Source organism: Colletotrichum abscissum, assembly GCF_030869225.1.
Source record: "Colletotrichum abscissum strain IMI 504890 chromosome Unknown Scaffold_8.1, whole genome shotgun sequence".
In the NCBI taxonomy this organism is placed as follows: domain Eukaryota; kingdom Fungi; phylum Ascomycota; class Sordariomycetes; order Glomerellales; family Glomerellaceae; genus Colletotrichum; species Colletotrichum abscissum.
The window spans coordinates 1,440,753-1,457,914 of record NW_026850525.1 but is presented as its reverse complement, the minus strand read 5'-3'; the positions used below and the strand labels follow the sequence as shown (position 1 = coordinate 1,457,914).

General features: G+C 54.2%; 7 protein-coding genes across 7 annotated transcripts; 2 read left to right on the top strand and 5 right to left on the bottom strand.

The window, feature by feature from the left end:
* Positions 1-1,381: 1,381 nt before the first annotated feature.
* On the top strand, positions 1,382-3,220 carry CABS01_04477 (carboxylesterase; the record flags this gene model as incomplete). Its single annotated transcript, XM_060537848.1, has 4 exons — positions 1,382-1,678; positions 1,766-2,842; positions 2,903-2,960; positions 3,024-3,220. The coding sequence occupies 4 exons, from the start codon at positions 1,382-1,384 to the stop codon at positions 3,218-3,220; spliced, it is 1,629 nt and encodes a 542-aa protein (XP_060390693.1).
* A 48-nt stretch (positions 3,221-3,268) lies between these two features.
* On the bottom strand, positions 3,269-4,728 carry CABS01_04476 (uncharacterized protein; the record flags this gene model as incomplete). Its single annotated transcript, XM_060537847.1, has 2 exons — positions 3,269-4,617; positions 4,668-4,728. 2 exons carry the CDS (start codon positions 4,726-4,728, stop codon positions 3,269-3,271), a joined length of 1,410 nt encoding a protein of 469 aa, XP_060390692.1.
* Positions 4,729-5,636: 908 nt separating this feature from the next.
* On the top strand, positions 5,637-7,611 carry CABS01_04475 (uncharacterized protein; the record flags this gene model as incomplete). The annotated part of the gene is made up of 2 exons (XM_060537846.1): positions 5,637-5,870; positions 6,106-7,611. The coding sequence occupies 2 exons, from the start codon at positions 5,637-5,639 to the stop codon at positions 7,609-7,611; spliced, it is 1,740 nt and encodes a 579-aa protein (XP_060390691.1).
* A 499-nt stretch (positions 7,612-8,110) lies between these two features.
* On the bottom strand, positions 8,111-9,448 carry CABS01_04474 (uncharacterized protein; the record flags this gene model as incomplete). Its single annotated transcript, XM_060537845.1, has 2 exons — positions 8,111-8,576; positions 8,658-9,448. The coding sequence occupies 2 exons, from the start codon at positions 9,446-9,448 to the stop codon at positions 8,111-8,113; spliced, it is 1,257 nt and encodes a 418-aa protein (XP_060390690.1).
* A 1,092-nt stretch (positions 9,449-10,540) lies between these two features.
* CABS01_04473 (smr domain-containing protein) lies at positions 10,541-12,834 on the bottom strand (the record flags this gene model as incomplete). Its single annotated transcript, XM_060537844.1, has 3 exons — positions 10,541-11,099; positions 11,152-11,838; positions 11,894-12,834. 3 exons carry the CDS (start codon positions 12,832-12,834, stop codon positions 10,541-10,543), a joined length of 2,187 nt encoding a protein of 728 aa, XP_060390689.1.
* A 323-nt stretch (positions 12,835-13,157) lies between these two features.
* On the bottom strand, positions 13,158-13,746 carry CABS01_04472 (uncharacterized protein; the record flags this gene model as incomplete). Its single annotated transcript, XM_060537843.1, has 2 exons — positions 13,158-13,628; positions 13,708-13,746. Coding segments are annotated over 2 exons (510 nt in total), but the record flags the coding sequence as incomplete, so codon positions are not given.
* A 935-nt stretch (positions 13,747-14,681) lies between these two features.
* On the bottom strand, positions 14,682-16,444 carry CABS01_04471 (F-box domain-containing protein; the record flags this gene model as incomplete). Its single annotated transcript, XM_060537842.1, has 2 exons — positions 14,682-15,849; positions 16,086-16,444. 2 exons carry the CDS (start codon positions 16,442-16,444, stop codon positions 14,682-14,684), a joined length of 1,527 nt encoding a protein of 508 aa, XP_060390687.1.
* Between the last annotated feature and the right edge of the window lie 718 nt (positions 16,445-17,162).

Below are 17,162 nucleotides of genomic sequence, written 5' to 3'. Positions count from 1 at the left end.
ACAAAGAGGAGAATATGGAGACGGCGGCACATGAAGGCAAGAAATCGTCGTCGACATGACTAGGTAGTAGGCGGTTGTATCTGTATGTTGTTGGGAAAAAGGAGGAAAGCGAAGACGTTGCTTGCTACATGGGTGGTCGAGTGGTCAAGGCGAAAGAAACTCTGTTCGATGGAGCCCCATGTTCGGGAGCCTTTGTCCCACGGCGACGGGTCCCTCATTGTGGAAAGAGATATTACCCCGTCATTTGCATGGAAAGCGAGGGAAGAAATTACTGAAATAAAACAAAGGCGCATCCCGTTTATCCGATCGAACCAAAATCCATGCAGGTCTTTGGCCCATGTGACCCTTTTTTTCTTGCCAGCAGCCCGGTTCGGCGCGCTGCGCTGCGTTGCGCCGGGGCCGTGGCGGCAGGGTAAAAGCGGTCGGTCAATTTTGGAATGAATAGGTAGTGGAAGGTTAGTAAGGTAGGGTTTGTTGCATCGCGATATTAGGACAGACTCTAGCCGTCGCATCCACGCGGGCCCGCGAGTGTCAAGCGAGTCGGCAGAAGCGAAGGGTAAGAGAGTCATTGATGCCATTTGATCCATCATAAGTAGAAAGAGAAAAAAGTAAATGGTTGCGGCGGAGAAATTGCATGGTCGAATCTGCCATCCATACGAATACTTTCGGGGCATGATTGAGCAGAAATACCGAGCGGCGCGAGCCCACCACCCCCGAACGAACCCCAACCCCCCGTCACCCCCAGCTTTGCTAATTCTGGGGGAGTCGGGGACACTGGTTCACAGGCTGTTCAGCGCTGCTCGAAGCTCCGCAGCTCCGGGGAAGCCAGTGAAAAACAGCTTCATCAAGAGGGGAAACCCTGTCCGCCCAAGATCCCCACCATCGGCGCTAGCTACCCCACACACGGAACCAGGCACAAGGAAAGCAACAATGACAGCTTCTACATTCTTCCTGCTTCTTGGGGGTTGTTCGCGATGCTTTCGTCCGGAACAGGCCCCGAATTGGTCCTCTGTTCCCGGACGGCGGATGTACTACGTATGGTGGAAATGCAAACTAGTGTAGATTGGGCAGACAGGCTTGGATTAGATTATTACCTACATCCATTGGTTGACCCCCTCCTCCTCCTCCTTAGGCTCCCCTGGGGGGCGGCCATCGGTTGCAACGGGGGGCGAACTGTCTCTACATGGGTATAATAATCGTCTTCCAGCCACCAGCGTCAGCTAAAGCCCATCCAGTTCGTTTCCGGCGTTCTTGCTGAAGCCTCGTGAGAGTCGAGTCGAGTCCGCCGCTGCTCATCGAAGTTACCCTCCTCCCTCTTTGAACACCGCCACCCCACGCCGAAAGGAGGACCTTCCACCCTCCCCGACGATCGTGTACCGCAATGGCGCCCATCTCAGGAACCGTAGCGACGGTGATCACGGCGTTGACGGCGGCCTTTAGGACCTCCGGCCCCGCTCTGCAGGCGCAGGCGGAGCAGAATCACCTCCTGGCCGAGCTCGACTACGGCAACTTCCAGGGCGCCTACTCGGACCAGTATAACATCTCGTACTGGCAGAAGATTCCCTACGCGGCGCCTCCCGTGGGCGAGAACCGGTTCCGTGGGCCGCAGCCCCCCGCGGCGGTGGAGGGTGTCGTGTATGACTCTAGCCAGCCGTTTGATATGTGCCCTCAACGGACGGTATGTTCTCAATCTTGTGGTTTCGTGGCTGTTGAGTCATTGAAAGAAGAAGATGTTGTGCTGACTGGATCCTGGGCGCATTTGTAGGTCAACGGCTCCGAAGATTGTCTGTACCTCGGCCTCTACTCCCGCCCCTGGACGCAAGACCAACCCCTGAAGCCCGTCGTCGTCACCTTTTACGGCGGCGGCTTCATCCAGGGCTCGGCCTACTTCAGCATCCCGCCCTCGGCCTACCCGATCCTCAACGTCTCAAGCTCGTCCGACATGATGTTCATCTACCCAAACTACCGCACAAACGCCTTTGGCCTCCTCCCCGGGAAGCAGATCGCCGCGGACCCAAAGTCGGATCTGAACCCGGGCCTGCTGGACCAGGAGGCCGTACTCAAGTGGACGAAAAAGTACGTCAAGCAGTTCGGCGGTGACCCGAACGACGTGACCATCTGGGGCCAGTCTGCGGGCGGCGGCAGCGTGCTGGCGCAGGCCATCGGCCGCGGGGGGCAGCAGAAGCTCTTCCGCAAGGCCATGGCCAGCAGCCCGTTCTGGCCAAAGACGTACGCCTACGACAGCCCCGAGGCACAGGCTCTCTACGACGAGCTCGCCTCCCGTACGGGATGCGCCGGCGCCGAGGATAGCCTGGCCTGCCTGAAGAAGGCGGACGTGCAGACGATCCGAGACGCCAGCCTCGCCATCTCGAGCTCGCATGTCACGAACACGTCGTCCTTCACGTGGTCACCTGTCATTGACGGCGAGTTCCTCAGGGAGCCGCTCTCTGAGGCCGCCGCGGCGGGGCGGGTGAACATGGACCTGGCGTTCGCGATGCACAACACGCACGAGGGCGAGAATTTCCTGCCCGGCGGGCTCCAGAGCGCGACGGACGTCGGGTCTCCGCCGTTCAACTCGAGCGAGGCCTCGTTTGACAAGTGGCTGAGGGGCTTCCTCCCTGGCTTTGGCGACTGCGAGATTGAGGGCGTCAAGAGGCTGTATCCTGCGGCTGGCACGACGGAGACGATTTCGTATAACACGACGTATGTGCGGGCCGGACTCATTTACCGGGACGTCGTTCTGTCGTGTCCGGCGTTTTGGTTTTCGGGCGCAGCGCCGAAGGGGGGTTGGTTGGGCGAATACTCACTCAACCCGTCCAAACATGCTAGCGATACCGTCTGGGTGAGTTTGGGTGCCTCTTCAGGGAAGCATCTAGTCGGTGGGTTGCTAACAGATATGCAGTGGAATCAGGTCAATGCCGTGCAAAAGACGGACCCAGCACGCTACCAGGGCTATGCCGGTGAGTACACAAGATTGCATGTTGCCTACGGTAAAATACCATCACTAACACTTACTGTTGCAGGGGCGTTTGCGTCTTTCTTCCAAACGGGTGACCCGAATGCGCTCAAACTGTCGGCATCAACGGAAGCTGGTGTGCCGCCCCTCAAGGACAGCAAGGAATGGGTCGTCAACCCTGAGGGGTTCGCGACTACTGACCTGGGGCAACTAGAGAAGAGATGTGGATTCTGGAAAAGGACGGCTGCGAAGATACCCATTTGAGGCGATTCTAGATATGTACATGCGTGAAGTGATGAATAGAGGTACAAACTAGTCGATTGGGTTGTCACGAAGCTTGAAAAGCTCCCTCATCACCTCTTCCGTCTTGGCGCGCAGCGCGGAGTGATATAGCTGGTTCGTCTCGTACACCTTGGCCTTGACGAGCGCGGCCGTGTCCTTGGCGAACTCGTAGTCGACGTACATGTCGTCGATGTAGCCGGCGGCGTACACAGGCACCGTGTTCTCGCGCAGCTTCTCTTGGTCATACAACTCCGGCCACTGGTCAAATTTGGCTAGGATCTCGGCAGCTTCGCGCAGTTCAATCAGCTCCGGGTACGTCTCAAAGTGTAGGGGAAAGATCATCTCGCCCGAGAAGTAGAGAGGCGGGGCTGTGAACTCGGAGATAGCGGGTTCCTTCGCCAACCAGGAGAACTTCTCCAAGGACTTGCCGACTCTGTAGGCTGCCCAGTTGGAGACAGAACCCGGTCCATCAGTGTAGATGGCCTCGTGCAAAATAGCATAGATGATGTTGCTGTCAAAGGACGTTGCCGTCTCAACGTCCGTCAGGGACGCGCGCGTGAAGAAGCCGAACTGGTCCAAGTCCGTCTTCAGCTTGAGGATGGTCGAATGCACCGAGTCGAGTCCACCATGAGCACCAAAGGCAAGGCCAAGAGTGAGCAGTCTTGGAATGGTGAGGTATCCGCCGCCAGGGAGGTTGACCTGCTTCTTTTCCTGTATGAAACGAGCCACCTGATGGACGGCTTCGATGTCTTCGGGATACTTTTGGTAGTAGGCTTGGTTTCTCTCCTGGACTTTCTTGAAGGTTGCCTCGTACACCTGCTCGGGCGACTTGCCGACAGGTGCGAGACCGCCAGTGAGGAAGACTTCCCGAAGGCCTTGAGGGAACCTCGAAAGGTAGGTGAGAGACACAAAACCGCCAAACGATTGACCGAAGAGGGACCACTTTTTCTTTTCTTCCGGGAAGTCTTCAGTAAGATAGGCTCTAACGGCTTCGAGGTCATTGACGATGTTGTCTTGGCGAAGTAGTTTGAGATGATCGGCTTGCTTCTGAGCATTGCCCTCGAGGGCTAAGGTAGCAGCGGAGGCGGGAGAGCTAAGTCCAACTCCTCGATAGTCCAAGAACAGGACCTGGTATCCTCGATCCAAGGCAGTGCGAGTGATGGGACTGTCCTGAGGCTCTGGGTTACCAAACCCTGGCCCGCCTTGCAGAAACACCATCCATGGTTTCTGCTCTGCCTGCTTTTTCTCATTTTCTGTCGGAGGGACTATGGGCCTCTCGTGCTTAGTGACACTTCTGCCAAACAATTGAAGAACGCCCGAAGCTTGATTGCTGTAGTCCTTTGGAACCTCGAAGAAGAGTTCAGACACGAGGAATTGACCTGTCGTTTGATCAGTGCTGATCTTTAGACGATCCTACATGGAGAATTACCTGGGATGACATGCGACCTCTTGCTGAGAAGTTTCGCCGCACTAATTACTTTAGAAGCCATGTTGAGCCGGTGGTGGTAAAGTGAAGGCTTGGTGACAGCACAGGAAAGCGGGAAAGCCGCAGGGCAGACTGCTTAAACAAGAACACTAGACTTGATGCTGGCAACTACGCAAGCATGAGGACCATGAGAACCCCGCCTAGATGGCGGTGCAAGATAAAGTGCCGTGAGATGTCGCACCTTCTCAGTTGGGCAACCGGGTCAGTCACAGTGTGACACTGTGAACATCGCATTTCAGGAACAGCACCTTCAGGGAAAGGATTCGATCACTGAACTCCTCAGGTTTTCCACTTTCAAGAATTTGAATTCGCTCTCAATTTAGAAGAAATTATCTGCGAAGGTATATGTCGATAAGCATTTAATGACTTCTTACAGAAGTCACGGAAATATGCATATGCAATTGATTATATATTCTCGAAGTTGGCTAGAAAGAAGAGATGTTAACTGCTCAATAGAGCATAAGGTGCTGGCGTCCTGAACAATTTCGAGCATAGGGACCGACATGGACTGGTAATACATGAGGTTTGAGAGAGAGAGAGAGAGAGAGAGAGAGAGAGAGAACAGAAGACCTGTATATGATCGCACAATGCAATTACACAAAACTGGAATTACGATGAAATACGCGCGTAGAAAGAAGCAAGCATGCTGGCGATATTGCGGGCCATCCGTTGCTAGGCAGGAATTTCTTCCAAATCCCATTCCTTGCCTCACTTTCACTTTCTTAGAGGTAGCAATGTTCTAGATTCCTTACATAAGCTCAGCTCCGATTCCGGGTGACAATCCACCAATGACATCAACCCCCGCGTACGATCCGAAGGTGCTCGGCTCGGCAAAACCTGGGTCGGACTCCACGCGCGCCGTCTCTCTAGCGAACCTACCAAGTCCCAACTTGGGGAAGCGCCTGGTGCACGATGGGCTGCCAAAGGAAAGTCTCCCCATCCACCCAAACATCGAATACCTTCTCTTCCCGCCACTTCATGCCCCATTCCACATGTTCCGAGCGCGAAGCCACCAACAGTGGGATGAATTACATACATCTAACTACGACGCTTGTTGAATCCTTCAACGCTCTTGCCGATGAGGTCCAGATCCTGACCGACAGGAAGACGATCCTGGAGCACAAGCTCAGATTCGCCCACGAGCAGGTGAGTTGAAACGAAACGCGCAGGGGTTTGTCAGCAGAGCCACTGCTTTGCGACACTCTCCTCACCACCTCCAACATGATGAACAACCTTAGCTCTAGATCAAGAGCTCCTTACACAAGGGGCGAAGACTGATTCCTTTTACCATTTTCTGACTTGCAATTTTGCAACTCCCCCATCGCTTTCGCCTCCAGGCCAGCTTCGGTGGTAAACCTTGCTAATCGGCCGACCTTCGCAGTACCAGTATTTGGCCGACAAACATGCCCCTGCTGCCCCCGAAATCTCCGAAGTATTGGCAAAGTTACAGCTGCCGCCAGAACTCGCGAATCCATCGCTAGAAGACGCCAACCCCGTACCGCTACCGAAGCGCAACAAGCTGGATACCCGAAATCAGATTGCTCTCATCATCCGAGACGGCCGGCGCGTTGCTCAGCAGCTTACGTCAATCGGCGAAACGAGTAAGACGAGCGACTCTAGCAGAGAGACTTCTTCTCGTGAGGCACAGACCGGAACTTCGATGTCTACCGTCCTTGAGCAAGACTTTACGATCGAGGGGAAGAAGGGGCCTTTGGAATGTCCTTTCTCTTCTCAGAAGGCGGACAGCGCAGGCGAGGGCGATGGTGAAGCGCAAAGCGCTGAGAAGGGCTCCCAGGACCCTACTCCGCACCACTCTACGGACCCCATCTGTGCCGCCATGTTCGAGGAATCAACATCTCAACCGGCTCCCGGCGCTGCCGATTCCCCGGCCAAATGTCCCATTCGCTACCTAGACCAACACTCCCCGGAAGAGATTGCACACTACGTCGAGACACACAAACACGAGTTGCCTCGCAGTCACGAGGTCTGTGTGAGGAGATACCAAAAGAACGAAGTGCAAATCAAGAAGTTGGACGCAAAATATGGCAATCTGGTGAACATGATTCAGGGGCTTAGTGCGCTACATCAGCCAATGTTGCCAGAGTCACAGCAGGAGCAGGAAGAAATCGAACGGGCCTCGAATGAGAGGGTTCACAACTGGGCAAAGGCTGTCACAGACACGACGGTAGAAGATGCCGAGCAGTCTCAGCCGGAGCCCGAAGATGCAGATGAGGCCCGACAGAGCCACTTCGACCGAACGCTAAAAGAGGTTCGAGTAGGCGAGTCTCCTAGCCGTCCATGGGGTATTTCGGTCCCAATCTACGAGCCTCATGGTATGGGCGACGAAGAGCGTCCTCTTTCGCCTCCTCCAGCACCCGTCTTTATGCCATCTGGTTCTGAAGGCGAAGAAACACCAGCGCCAAAGACAAAGACTGGCAAATGCCCCTTCGATCATACGAAGATGGCAGCGATGGCAGCCGCTCGTGAAGAGGCCCAGCCTGTGTCTCCTACACCAGCTCCAAAGCTCATGTCAAACGAGATAGGCGAAGATGTATCGCCGCCAAAGCCTGCAGGAAAATGCCCTTTCGATCACGCTCAACTTGCTGCTATGGGCTTCGCGTCGCCTCCGCCAAATACTGGCGATCAAACCTTTGTCCACCCTGAACCGGATCCTCAACCTATCGAACTACCGTCGACGCCTGTGAAGCAGCAGCCGTCTTACAGCGCACCCCCTCAACAACCGACATTCATCAACCCATCTCTCGACGCGAACAAGCAGTACACGCCGAACGGCGTGCCACAGATGGTCTTCACGGGTCCAGTGTTCATCGGCTATCCCATTGAGCAGGCGATCCAATTTATGCAACGCTTCCAGGGGAGGCAATAGTGGTCTGAGCTCATGACACCTTCTAATCTTTGTTTCTCTCCATTTTCCGTTTTGCACATACGACTTTCTATTTTCGGGAAAGGGCGGCGTTTGTCTGTTTTAAGCGAAGGCGTTGGGATGTGACCTTTAATCCAGAGCTAGTTTTCCTCGTCCACCTTCGTGGATTTTCCTTATTCCAGCTACACCCCGCGGTGTACTGCACGAGCTTGATGTACAGATTGATGAGGCAGAAAGGGAGGGTATGGTATGAGTGGACGCAGGAGGAAAAGCAGACAGAACTCGTCCGTATGATACCACACAAGACCCGAAATGAGACATTGATATCACGAGAATACTCCGTACTATTGCTGCCCGAATTGTGATTCCCCGTACGCTGCCCTGAGCATCATTTGTCCTGGAACATTTCAGTCATGTTTGGTGTCTAGAAGCAGTGTCTAGTGCCACATCAGCTCTAAGTCTACAGTGCCGTTGCTGTCCGTTTAGAAACAAAAAAAACGCCTTAATCCGAATCCTTGAACCCGCCCCCCTTTCCGTTGTGCTCATCATCAAACGGATTCACGGGACCCTCGCGCCCGAGTTTCTGCCCGCCGCCTTCATTTCCATCGTCATCGTCATCATGATACCCGCCCTCCTCATCAGCCTCACGCGCCCACAGCGAAATATCGTCATCGTCCATGAGCGCCGCCACATCCTCTGGGTCCACGAGGCCGGCCTCAATATCCGAATAGTCGGGTGCGTCCTGGCCGGGCACCAGACCGCCCTCCGTCTCGGCCTGCTCCAGGGCCAGCTCAGCAGCGCGGGCCATGGTGCGTTGGTAAATGAGCCAGCCAACGACTAGGCCGACGAGGCCACCGAGGATCATGGAGATGTAGTTGATGGCTTTGCCGCCGGCCGTCATCTCGTCTCCCTTTTCGGCAATGAGGGCGAGGCGGCTGCCGATGAAGACGTGGACGAGAAGCTTTGGACTATTCGGGATCCTCTGTTAGTTGTGCTAGAACTTGGGGAAGTGAGGCGAGGACACAATTAGGTGTCCCTACCGTGCTCACCTGGCAAGGGCCGTTGAGACGGCGAACATCCAAGGCTTGATGGAAGGGATCGTGGACAGGAACCCGTTGGACAAGCTATACGGCAGCGGACAGAAGCGCACCGCCGTCAACATGCCGATCCCGTCCTTCCTCAGCACCTGGCCTAGCGCGATGAACCGGTGATCCTGCCCGACGAGCTTGTGCACGTAACCGCTGAAGATGCCCCTGCTCGTGTAGAAAGCCGTCAAGCTGCCCGCGACCGTGGCCGTCGCGACGATGGGGTACCCCAGTGGAAACCCGTAGACGAAGCCTGAGACCGAGATGGCGGTGCTGTAGCCAATCATGGGCGGGAAGGCCGTCATGAAGGTGAAGGCCCAAATGATGAGCCAGCCGAACGGCAGCGCGCGCCATTTCTGGGACACGGGCGCCAGCCACTTGAAGATTGCGTGCGAGTAGATGAGGAACAGAAGACCCAGGACGTTGACGACGAGGAGGAACGCGGCGACGGCCACGCGCTGGACGGGGCTGAGGCCGAGGTACATGCTCCAGAGGCGGTTGCCGGCCTTGACGGCGGAGCGCACCGCGCGGTTCACGCCCGAGAGCGCCGTGGTGCGCCTGGAGCCGGATTGGCCCCCGCGGCCGAAGCGTGCCGCGGACATGCGGCGGGTGGTTGTCGTTCTCGAGGAGGACGAGTTACCGCCGATGTTGCGGATCCATGGCGGGCGAACGTCGGCGTGGGCTTCGGAGGGAGAGGACGGGGGATTCGGCGAGAGGGAAAGCGCCCTCGCTGCTGATTCGTAGTCGGCCGGCATCGTGGGTAGTCGATCGGGGATCGGAGGAGGCAAAGACAACTGGAAGCGTGGTGGCTTTTTGGGGCCCGGAGGCTCCGGATACAGGAAGCTATTCGCGGGGCTTCGACCAGTGGATTGCACGCTCGTTTACCGTAATTTCGTCTCTTTCGCAGTTAGAATTATAACTGGTTCACTCAAAAGTTTCCGAGGCCATTTCGACAAAATGGGATAATCTTTGATGGAAGTACAAAAATGGAACACAGAGAATAGTGATGAGGGAGGAGAATGCGTCGCAATGTTGAAGGAGCTGACCTCACTCACCCACCGCGATGAGGTAAGCTGCCTAACCAGAGTGCCCCAAGCCACACCTAGAGACATGCGTTACGCAAGGTCCGCGGTTAACTTCCATGGATCGCCGGGCCCGTCAATGCGGGCGGGCTGCTACCTTGCCAAAAATAACCGGGGTTCTCCAGGGTCGTTGGAAATGCCCTAGTACGACGTACCTTATTTTAGTTGCCCCAGAATGTACGGTTACACGTATAGAAGGGCCGTGGTAGGAAACCAAAATACGTGAACTTGCGCAGAAAAGAAACTCAGAGTTGGAACACCAAGGCTTGCTACCGTTCCTGATGACGACGTTTACAGAGCATTACCTAAAGAGCCCGTTTCATGGGAAAACGCAATGAGAATGTCTCATGTTTCCTGCGGACGGTTTCAATTGCATGGCATACAGGGGGTTCGATGCATAAGGCACTCGCACGTCCCAAAATGGCAGCCGCTGTGCATCCCGTCCACGTCGGTCTGCCTGCCAACTGACCGGCCCAGTGTCCGGCGCTCTCCAACCTCGGTGGGGGCTCCACTCGAGCTGGAAAGCTCAAAGTGCTTCTTCCCTGCATGAACTCAACCTACCGTAAGGTACGGATACCCGCCCGATCTTACCTAGACGCGGCTCTACTTCCACCGTCGTCATCAGCAATAATGCATCACTTTACGCGCTAGGGCCTTGAGATAATTCTGATAGAGGAGTTCGCTTCCTGGAGCGTCTTGTTGACATTTTCTACTTGCGGTTCTTTCTACTTTATTGTCTTTTCATCACTTCTAGGTAGCCGGTTGTTATCGCCGTCCACTAGGCCCCTTCGGAGGATCCCTAACAAGCATCCTGACTTTGCCGTCCCCAATCTCCACACCCTGACTCAAGATATCAACTTCCTCTTTACTGTCGTCTGCACTCGACGTTCCTTCACGCGCCAACGACTTGTCGTAGCTTCGAGCATCAATGCCCAAGATGCCACCCATATTGTTGCGATCTCCAGGGACGGAGAATTCGCGGTAGGCGTACCTCCACTCGTTCAAGAAGTTACGAATCGCCTTGCCGACCTTGTCCTTGCCGTTCTTACTGTGATGACCAGTACCGGTAATGGCGTAAATCGGTCGAGTCTCCTTGCCGTTCTCCATTAGAACCCGCTCAAGGTATTCCACGGCTTCCTCAGGGTGAAGTCCATGCAGGTCTACATATATCTCGGAACTGTTCGCAATGCCTCTGTTGCGTTCCTCATAGAGCTCGCGCGCTGCTTCTCGATGTGCCTTCCGCATCAAGTCATTCTCGCTCTGGCCTCGCAGACTCAGAGCTTTGGCAGCCCTAGCATCGTTCCGGTTCCATGCTTGAGCAGCGCTAGTTTAGTGGTTAGTCTGGCGAAGTATCTTTCAGAAATTGCTGCTCTTACCTCTGGAGGAACTTATTCCTGAGACCGCCGTGCTTAATAGCTTCTTGTCGAGCTTTGAGGTAGGCCTTGTTGGCTCTTTCGCCAGTTTCTAACCACGGAATGTGTTTCGGATTCTGGATCGCCTGTGCTGCCGCGCTGTTTTCCCCGTTCCGGATATTGGTTGAGCTCCCATTTCGTCCAATCTTTTTGATATCTTGGCGGAGCAAAGCCGGCCCTGGAGACGGCGACATCTTGACGATTTCAGCAAGGGAGTTTGGTGCGTAATTTTCCTTATGATTGTGGCCGTGTCCACCCCTTTTCCCGTGGTGTTTCTTGCCTTGCTTCGCTGCAGCAGAGCCTAGAGTAGGGAATGCGTCTGCATCGTCCAGCGACGGAGCCACAAGTTCCCTCGCTTGCTGGTGTCGGCTTCCTGGGCGAGATCTAGACCGAGGGCTGTCGCTCGCGTAGAACGGCTTCAGGCCGGGTGGGGGCGTAAGCCCGATTGTAACACCTGGACTTCCGCTATAACTGCCAATGTGATCAGGCGTGCCGGGTGGAAGTGCTGGGAACAAGTTCAAATCGGACAAGTTGGCCTGCCTTGTTGGCGGAGTACTGGCCCCGTCCAGCGCCAGCTTGTTCATTAGATGTGCTGGGTCATGGGAGAATATGCAAGTTTCGCCAGCTAGACAATTGCCCATTACCCAGTATCTTGGTAGTCATGTTAGCTGGAGTTGTACTTAAAGCTGGAGTAGGATATACTTACTTGCACAAATGATTGCTCAAGTCATGACTGAATCTGCAATCTGCCCTTAAACATTGTCCCGTGGACATGTAGAATTTGCAGATAACGCCCGACCTTTGTCCAGCTGGGGTACTGGGCCGTCCTTCTGCAGCAAGCGCCTTTCCTATCAGAGACACCTTATTGTCGTCAGGCTGCGAGCTGCTATATCCGTTCTCTTGCGCCTGACTTTCCATGATTGATGCAATCGTTGCGCTTAGGTCGTAGCCATGGAGGGCAAGAGCTGCTTCAATCTCCTCATCAGTTCGCGTCCGGCCGAGAATTGAACGCAGCATGTCATATGGAGACATGTCAGCTTGCTGTGACGACATGGAGGAAAACTCGGGCGCAGCAGCATTCAGGCCACTTGAGGTTCCGACAGATGATGTAACGCTGATAGCATCATCGGCGACAAGCCACTCCACGTTTTCCGTCTGATAGTCGCCAAAAGTTTCATGAGAAGGTGATTTGTCGTTGGCGAACTCGTATGCGTTCAAGTTCGGGCTATTGGGTATGGCGGGTGTCGCAAATGCGAGTCTCGGAGAGGGCCTCGGAGAGGAGAAGGGAGAGGCCGCAGACGATTTCGTTCTTGTGAAAGATGGAGTAAAGGACGGAACAAAGCCTGGAGGGGCCAAAGGACTGACCCCAAGTCTGGGCGAGCCAGACAGAGGAGTGGCATTGCCGCGCCATGATGCAGGTGATGGTCGCCGCAAGATAGTCTGGCGGATAGGAGGAGGGGAGGCCGCCAGTCCACCTCCATCACGGTATCGCCATAGGACATCCAGGATCGCATTATCTAGAGAGGAGCCATTCAGAGTCGTCTGGTTTCGCAGGAGATCTTCTAGCTTGTCCGTCTTGTCTTCATCCTCGAGGGTGACATCCTGGAGAATCGGGAGGCAGATCTCGTAATGCTCGTCGGAAACCATGTTTGCGCGGTTGGAGGCCAAGACGCGGGCCTGGGTATAGCAGATAGAGGCAGCAAAGGTGCGTCAAAAGTAATGTATTGCGTGCGTATGTAACGGTTAGAGCCGAGACCGTAACGGCGCGTCTATAGATGGTATTCGGTCTTGGGTTGAAGCGGAGCAACTACTACGTAAGGCTGACGGCGGGAATGCAAAAGCAGCGGTTGTAGCGGCGTCAGGCAGGGTTTAGGTAGGAGTTGACGTCGGATGTCAGCCTTCGCGGATGGCCGTGGGGGGTTGTGTTTGAGGGTAGACGAGTTCTGTCCGCCAGCGCAAAGTCAGAACTACTAGAAGCAGGACGCGCTGAAGTCTCGTGTGTACTTGAAAGAGTAATCGAAGAAAAGCGAGCGAGTTGGCGATGGGAGCGAAGTTGGTGGGCGGGATTCGATGGTTCCGTCACATGGTTTCGGAGCCAGGGGCAGAGGGGGGATCGTCTCGAGCTTGCTGTTGAATGAAGCGGTCGGTATTACGGGCATAAAGTACGCGAAAGAAAAGAGGCTTCCCCTTTTAGGTGGGCTTGGGTTGCTCGCAAACTGAGCCTTTGTTGCCAGCCGTTGAAAGGCTAATGTAGAAGCGAGACACGACGGGAGGAAAATGGGAGATTTGGAGATGGTGGTTTGGATGGCGGAAATGCAGCCAGGTGCACGTCGTCGTTCCCCTTCAGCTGAGGACAGGGCCACTTGAGGGCGGCAGAGGTAAGGTGAGTTGCGGTCGGGTACTGGTGCGTGCGTGCTTCCTGCGCTGCTGCTGCACCGCTCCTGTGGATGCAAGGAAACAGGTTGAGGCAAGGTGAGAGAGAGTCTAGAAAGGTAGGTAGGAAGGGATGATGCACACCACCCACCAGCTGGCCAACAGCTCTTTGGGGGTCGGGGAACTGGGACCCGGTGTCAGTGGACTCACGCTTAGCGGGCACGTACCGGAAAGGAGCCAATCTCGAGGCACGCTAGGATAGGTAACCCGGACATACCCCCAAGAAGCACACCTCCCAATTGCCCACCCAGTGATCCACTGATGGGAGTCCTCAGGGACGACCACAACGGGGTGGGGAAAATGATGTACGTACCTTGCTTGGTACCTCGCCTTACCTCAAGTTCGGTAGACACCCTCCTATCCTGGGCAGTGACATTTTCATCTAAACTGTTCGAATTCAAGAATGCCCAGGGTTCTGACTTCAGCGACAGCTTGAAGCGGGTTATGGCGTGAGACCCGACATCTGAAGTATGAAGCTATCTATACCTGCACCCTGGAAGAAATCCAACATCTCGGTATGCTATATGTTGTGGGTTCTTCTTGCTTTTGAGGAATTACTCGAATACGTTTTAGACTGGAAAGGGAATATGGTAATGCTGTCTTTCCAATGTTAGATGCTAAGCGGCGAGGTACTCGGTAGCGGAACAAGATTGAAAGACAGATTCTCGTTTCTTCGGTGCTTTCATTGAAGCCGATCCTCTGTTCAGCTCTGCCCTTGCCGACCACAATACGCCCTTTGTACTATTCTGACTCAAGTCGCTCTGTCTTAGTGAGTGAGCTGACTTTGATGACACCCGAGCAAGGTTCAACCAAGGAGCCATTTTTGTACTCTGTTTCCAAATCCCATTCGGCTGAGGGCTACCTACGAGGTGTGTCGGACAAAGCTGCGGCCAGGAGATGGAGATACAAGGGTGGCTCTGCTTCGTCCACGATAAATCAGCCATGTCTTTGAAAACAATGAGTGATGTACTCGAAAGACAAACACGACGAAGGGTCTCTGCCTCCCAGTATCGGACAAATACTTGCTCTAGTACGCCGTATTGCCATATACAATAGGCAGCTTAAGGGATTTCTTCATCATCCAGGTCATCCCCGAATCCGAAGCTGAAGCCACCTCCGTTGGCCTCTGCCTGGCTTCCGCCTACTGCTTCCTCCCACTTCCTCTTTTTCTGGATGCTCTTCTTCTCCAGAATCCGAAGGGCCTGTTCTAATAAATCTGGCTGTTCCTGGCGGAGTCGCTCAATGAACAATACGTATGGATCAGCTACCTCTTGCTTGAAGCCAGAAACCTGGTCTGGCTTGTCCCTTAAGAATGATATGACTTCGGAGAGCTGGTTCTTCGGCACGAAGTTCTGGGTCAAGGCGATTCCGCTTTCCAAATTGACCACTAAATGCCACCATCCACTAGGCACGTGTAGGATTTCCCCCTCTTGGCAGATACCCTCGACGCAGTCCGGTGACCGACGTGCTTCAGCATGAAACTCGAGAAGCCATTCTGCGATGCTCAAGGGGCTGGTAACCTCGCTGCTGTCCTCCGAGACAATCACTCCGGGGACCATAGCCGCGGGTGGAAACATGATCCAATATTTCGCACCTTGGATCACCGCGTTCCATGCACTTGTCCCGTTGGGGTCCTTATGAAAAGTTGATCCGCTCCGTTCAGGCCCGATGATGAGCCAGCGATGGGCAGGCCGTTCCTTTCCCAGAAGCTCGAATAAATCCGGACCAAAGCACTCCGGCTTCCAATAAGCTGCCCCGTCCTCTTGGCCAATCGTAATCTTCATCTTTTCGGCAAATTTCTTGTCGAATAGATAAAGAGGGCTCTCGTCATCGTTGTTGTTCATGTACTCGTTATATGTCGAAAAGGGCCAGTCAACAGCCTCTGCGCGGAACTCTACATCGTGGTAGCGTTTCGATATGGTATCAATAGTCCATCCGTGGCAAACGGGCCACTTCTGGATGTAGTTGGTGAGAACGAAAGGGGTATCGGTCCAGTTTTCAGAAAACTCCTCATAGGTCAGGGTTTCCATGCGCTGAATCGTGTTGCGAGTTGGTATCCTTGAGGTGAACTGCTTCAAATCTACATGGCTGCAGACAAAGGGTCTGTGTAGAACGTCGGAGAAGACATCACTGCAATCAATGACTGCTTGTTGCTCAGACGAGAGTTTCAGCTGGGTAGCCCTCCAAGATCCTTGCCATTTGCCCTCAAATCTTCCTGAGCTGTGAGATCTAAGATTGCGTTAGTAAAGTCAGTGAATTACTAGTCAAGATACGTGATCACGGTAACGTTCTCTGATCCTTCTAGGATAAGAGTCACCAGGAATGCCCAGTCGAGTACAGCTCTTATTTTGATTGAGTAAAACCACCGGGGTGCGGATGACTCTGTAAGTCGCAGCGCTTGCCACTAGACACCAATAACACCCGATCTCATGATTTCCCTTTACTCAACAAAGTGGCCGACTTACTGAAGGAATAGCGTCTTCCACAAATCATCCGATCGGCAGAATGCGTAGAGGAACCTGGAAGTGTAGCCTAGCTTTCGAAGACGATCCTCATCGAGATACTCCAAAAGGAGCATAAGAGCCTCATCGGGCAAAATTTTCAGATATCCGATGTGTTTCCGAGCGTTCGGACGGTCCGAGAGATACTGGTTGCCCAGCGGTTTCACTCCCAAAGGATGAGTTGGAATTGACTCAGTCGACGTGACTGCATTTTCAAGGGCCTTTGAGTCATAGTCGTCGAGGCTGGTGTTGTCAGCATGGCTGTTGGTCCGGCCATTGGATACAGTGCCATGGTGTGGCACAGATGAGGTATCGTTCGCCATGTAAGGTGGTAGGTAGGCGAGTGACTAGGATCCTTGGGTCATTGGAAGGACATTGACATGCGTATGTGCTGCTTTTGGCTAAAGGGAGGAAAAAAAATCGTGGCGGGGATGACGTTGGAGAAACCAGACATGCAAAAAGGTTGAAGAATCTACCTGACAGTCTAAAGTCAAAGAAGAAGGGTGTGAAAATGAGACGAGAAAATAGCTGTACAAGGAATCATGTCACTGGGCGTAGCGGCATCGCAGGTGCAGGTGGTACGAGCCGGGTGTGGGTGGCAGCAGTGCGTGGCGGACACATGCTTCGATAAACATGTTCTGTGACTCAATTAATGCATGAAGATTGTCTAGAAGAAAATCTGGTAGGCATTCCGCCACGATGCACCCTCGAGGGGGACGGGATGGGCGACAGAGCAAAGAAAACCTAGCAGGCAAGTGCGGCTGCTGTGCCTTGTATCGTTCCTGCTATCTCCGGCCTTGCCAGCGCTGTGTCCCGCTGTCAGCAGTCTCTCATAGCTGCACTGCTAGTGGTCCCTCATTCACTAAGGAAGGCACGGCGGGTGTGCCCTAATCACCCATCCTGCCTGTTCCGTTTAGCGCCACCTCGCTTACCGCATAAATCGAGGGGCCGCCCGCCGCCAGGAAATTTTTTACGTGGTCAAGAATTCCTGCAGCTGCTGATAAAAACTTCGTCTCCCACCCCGAACAATCAACGTGCACC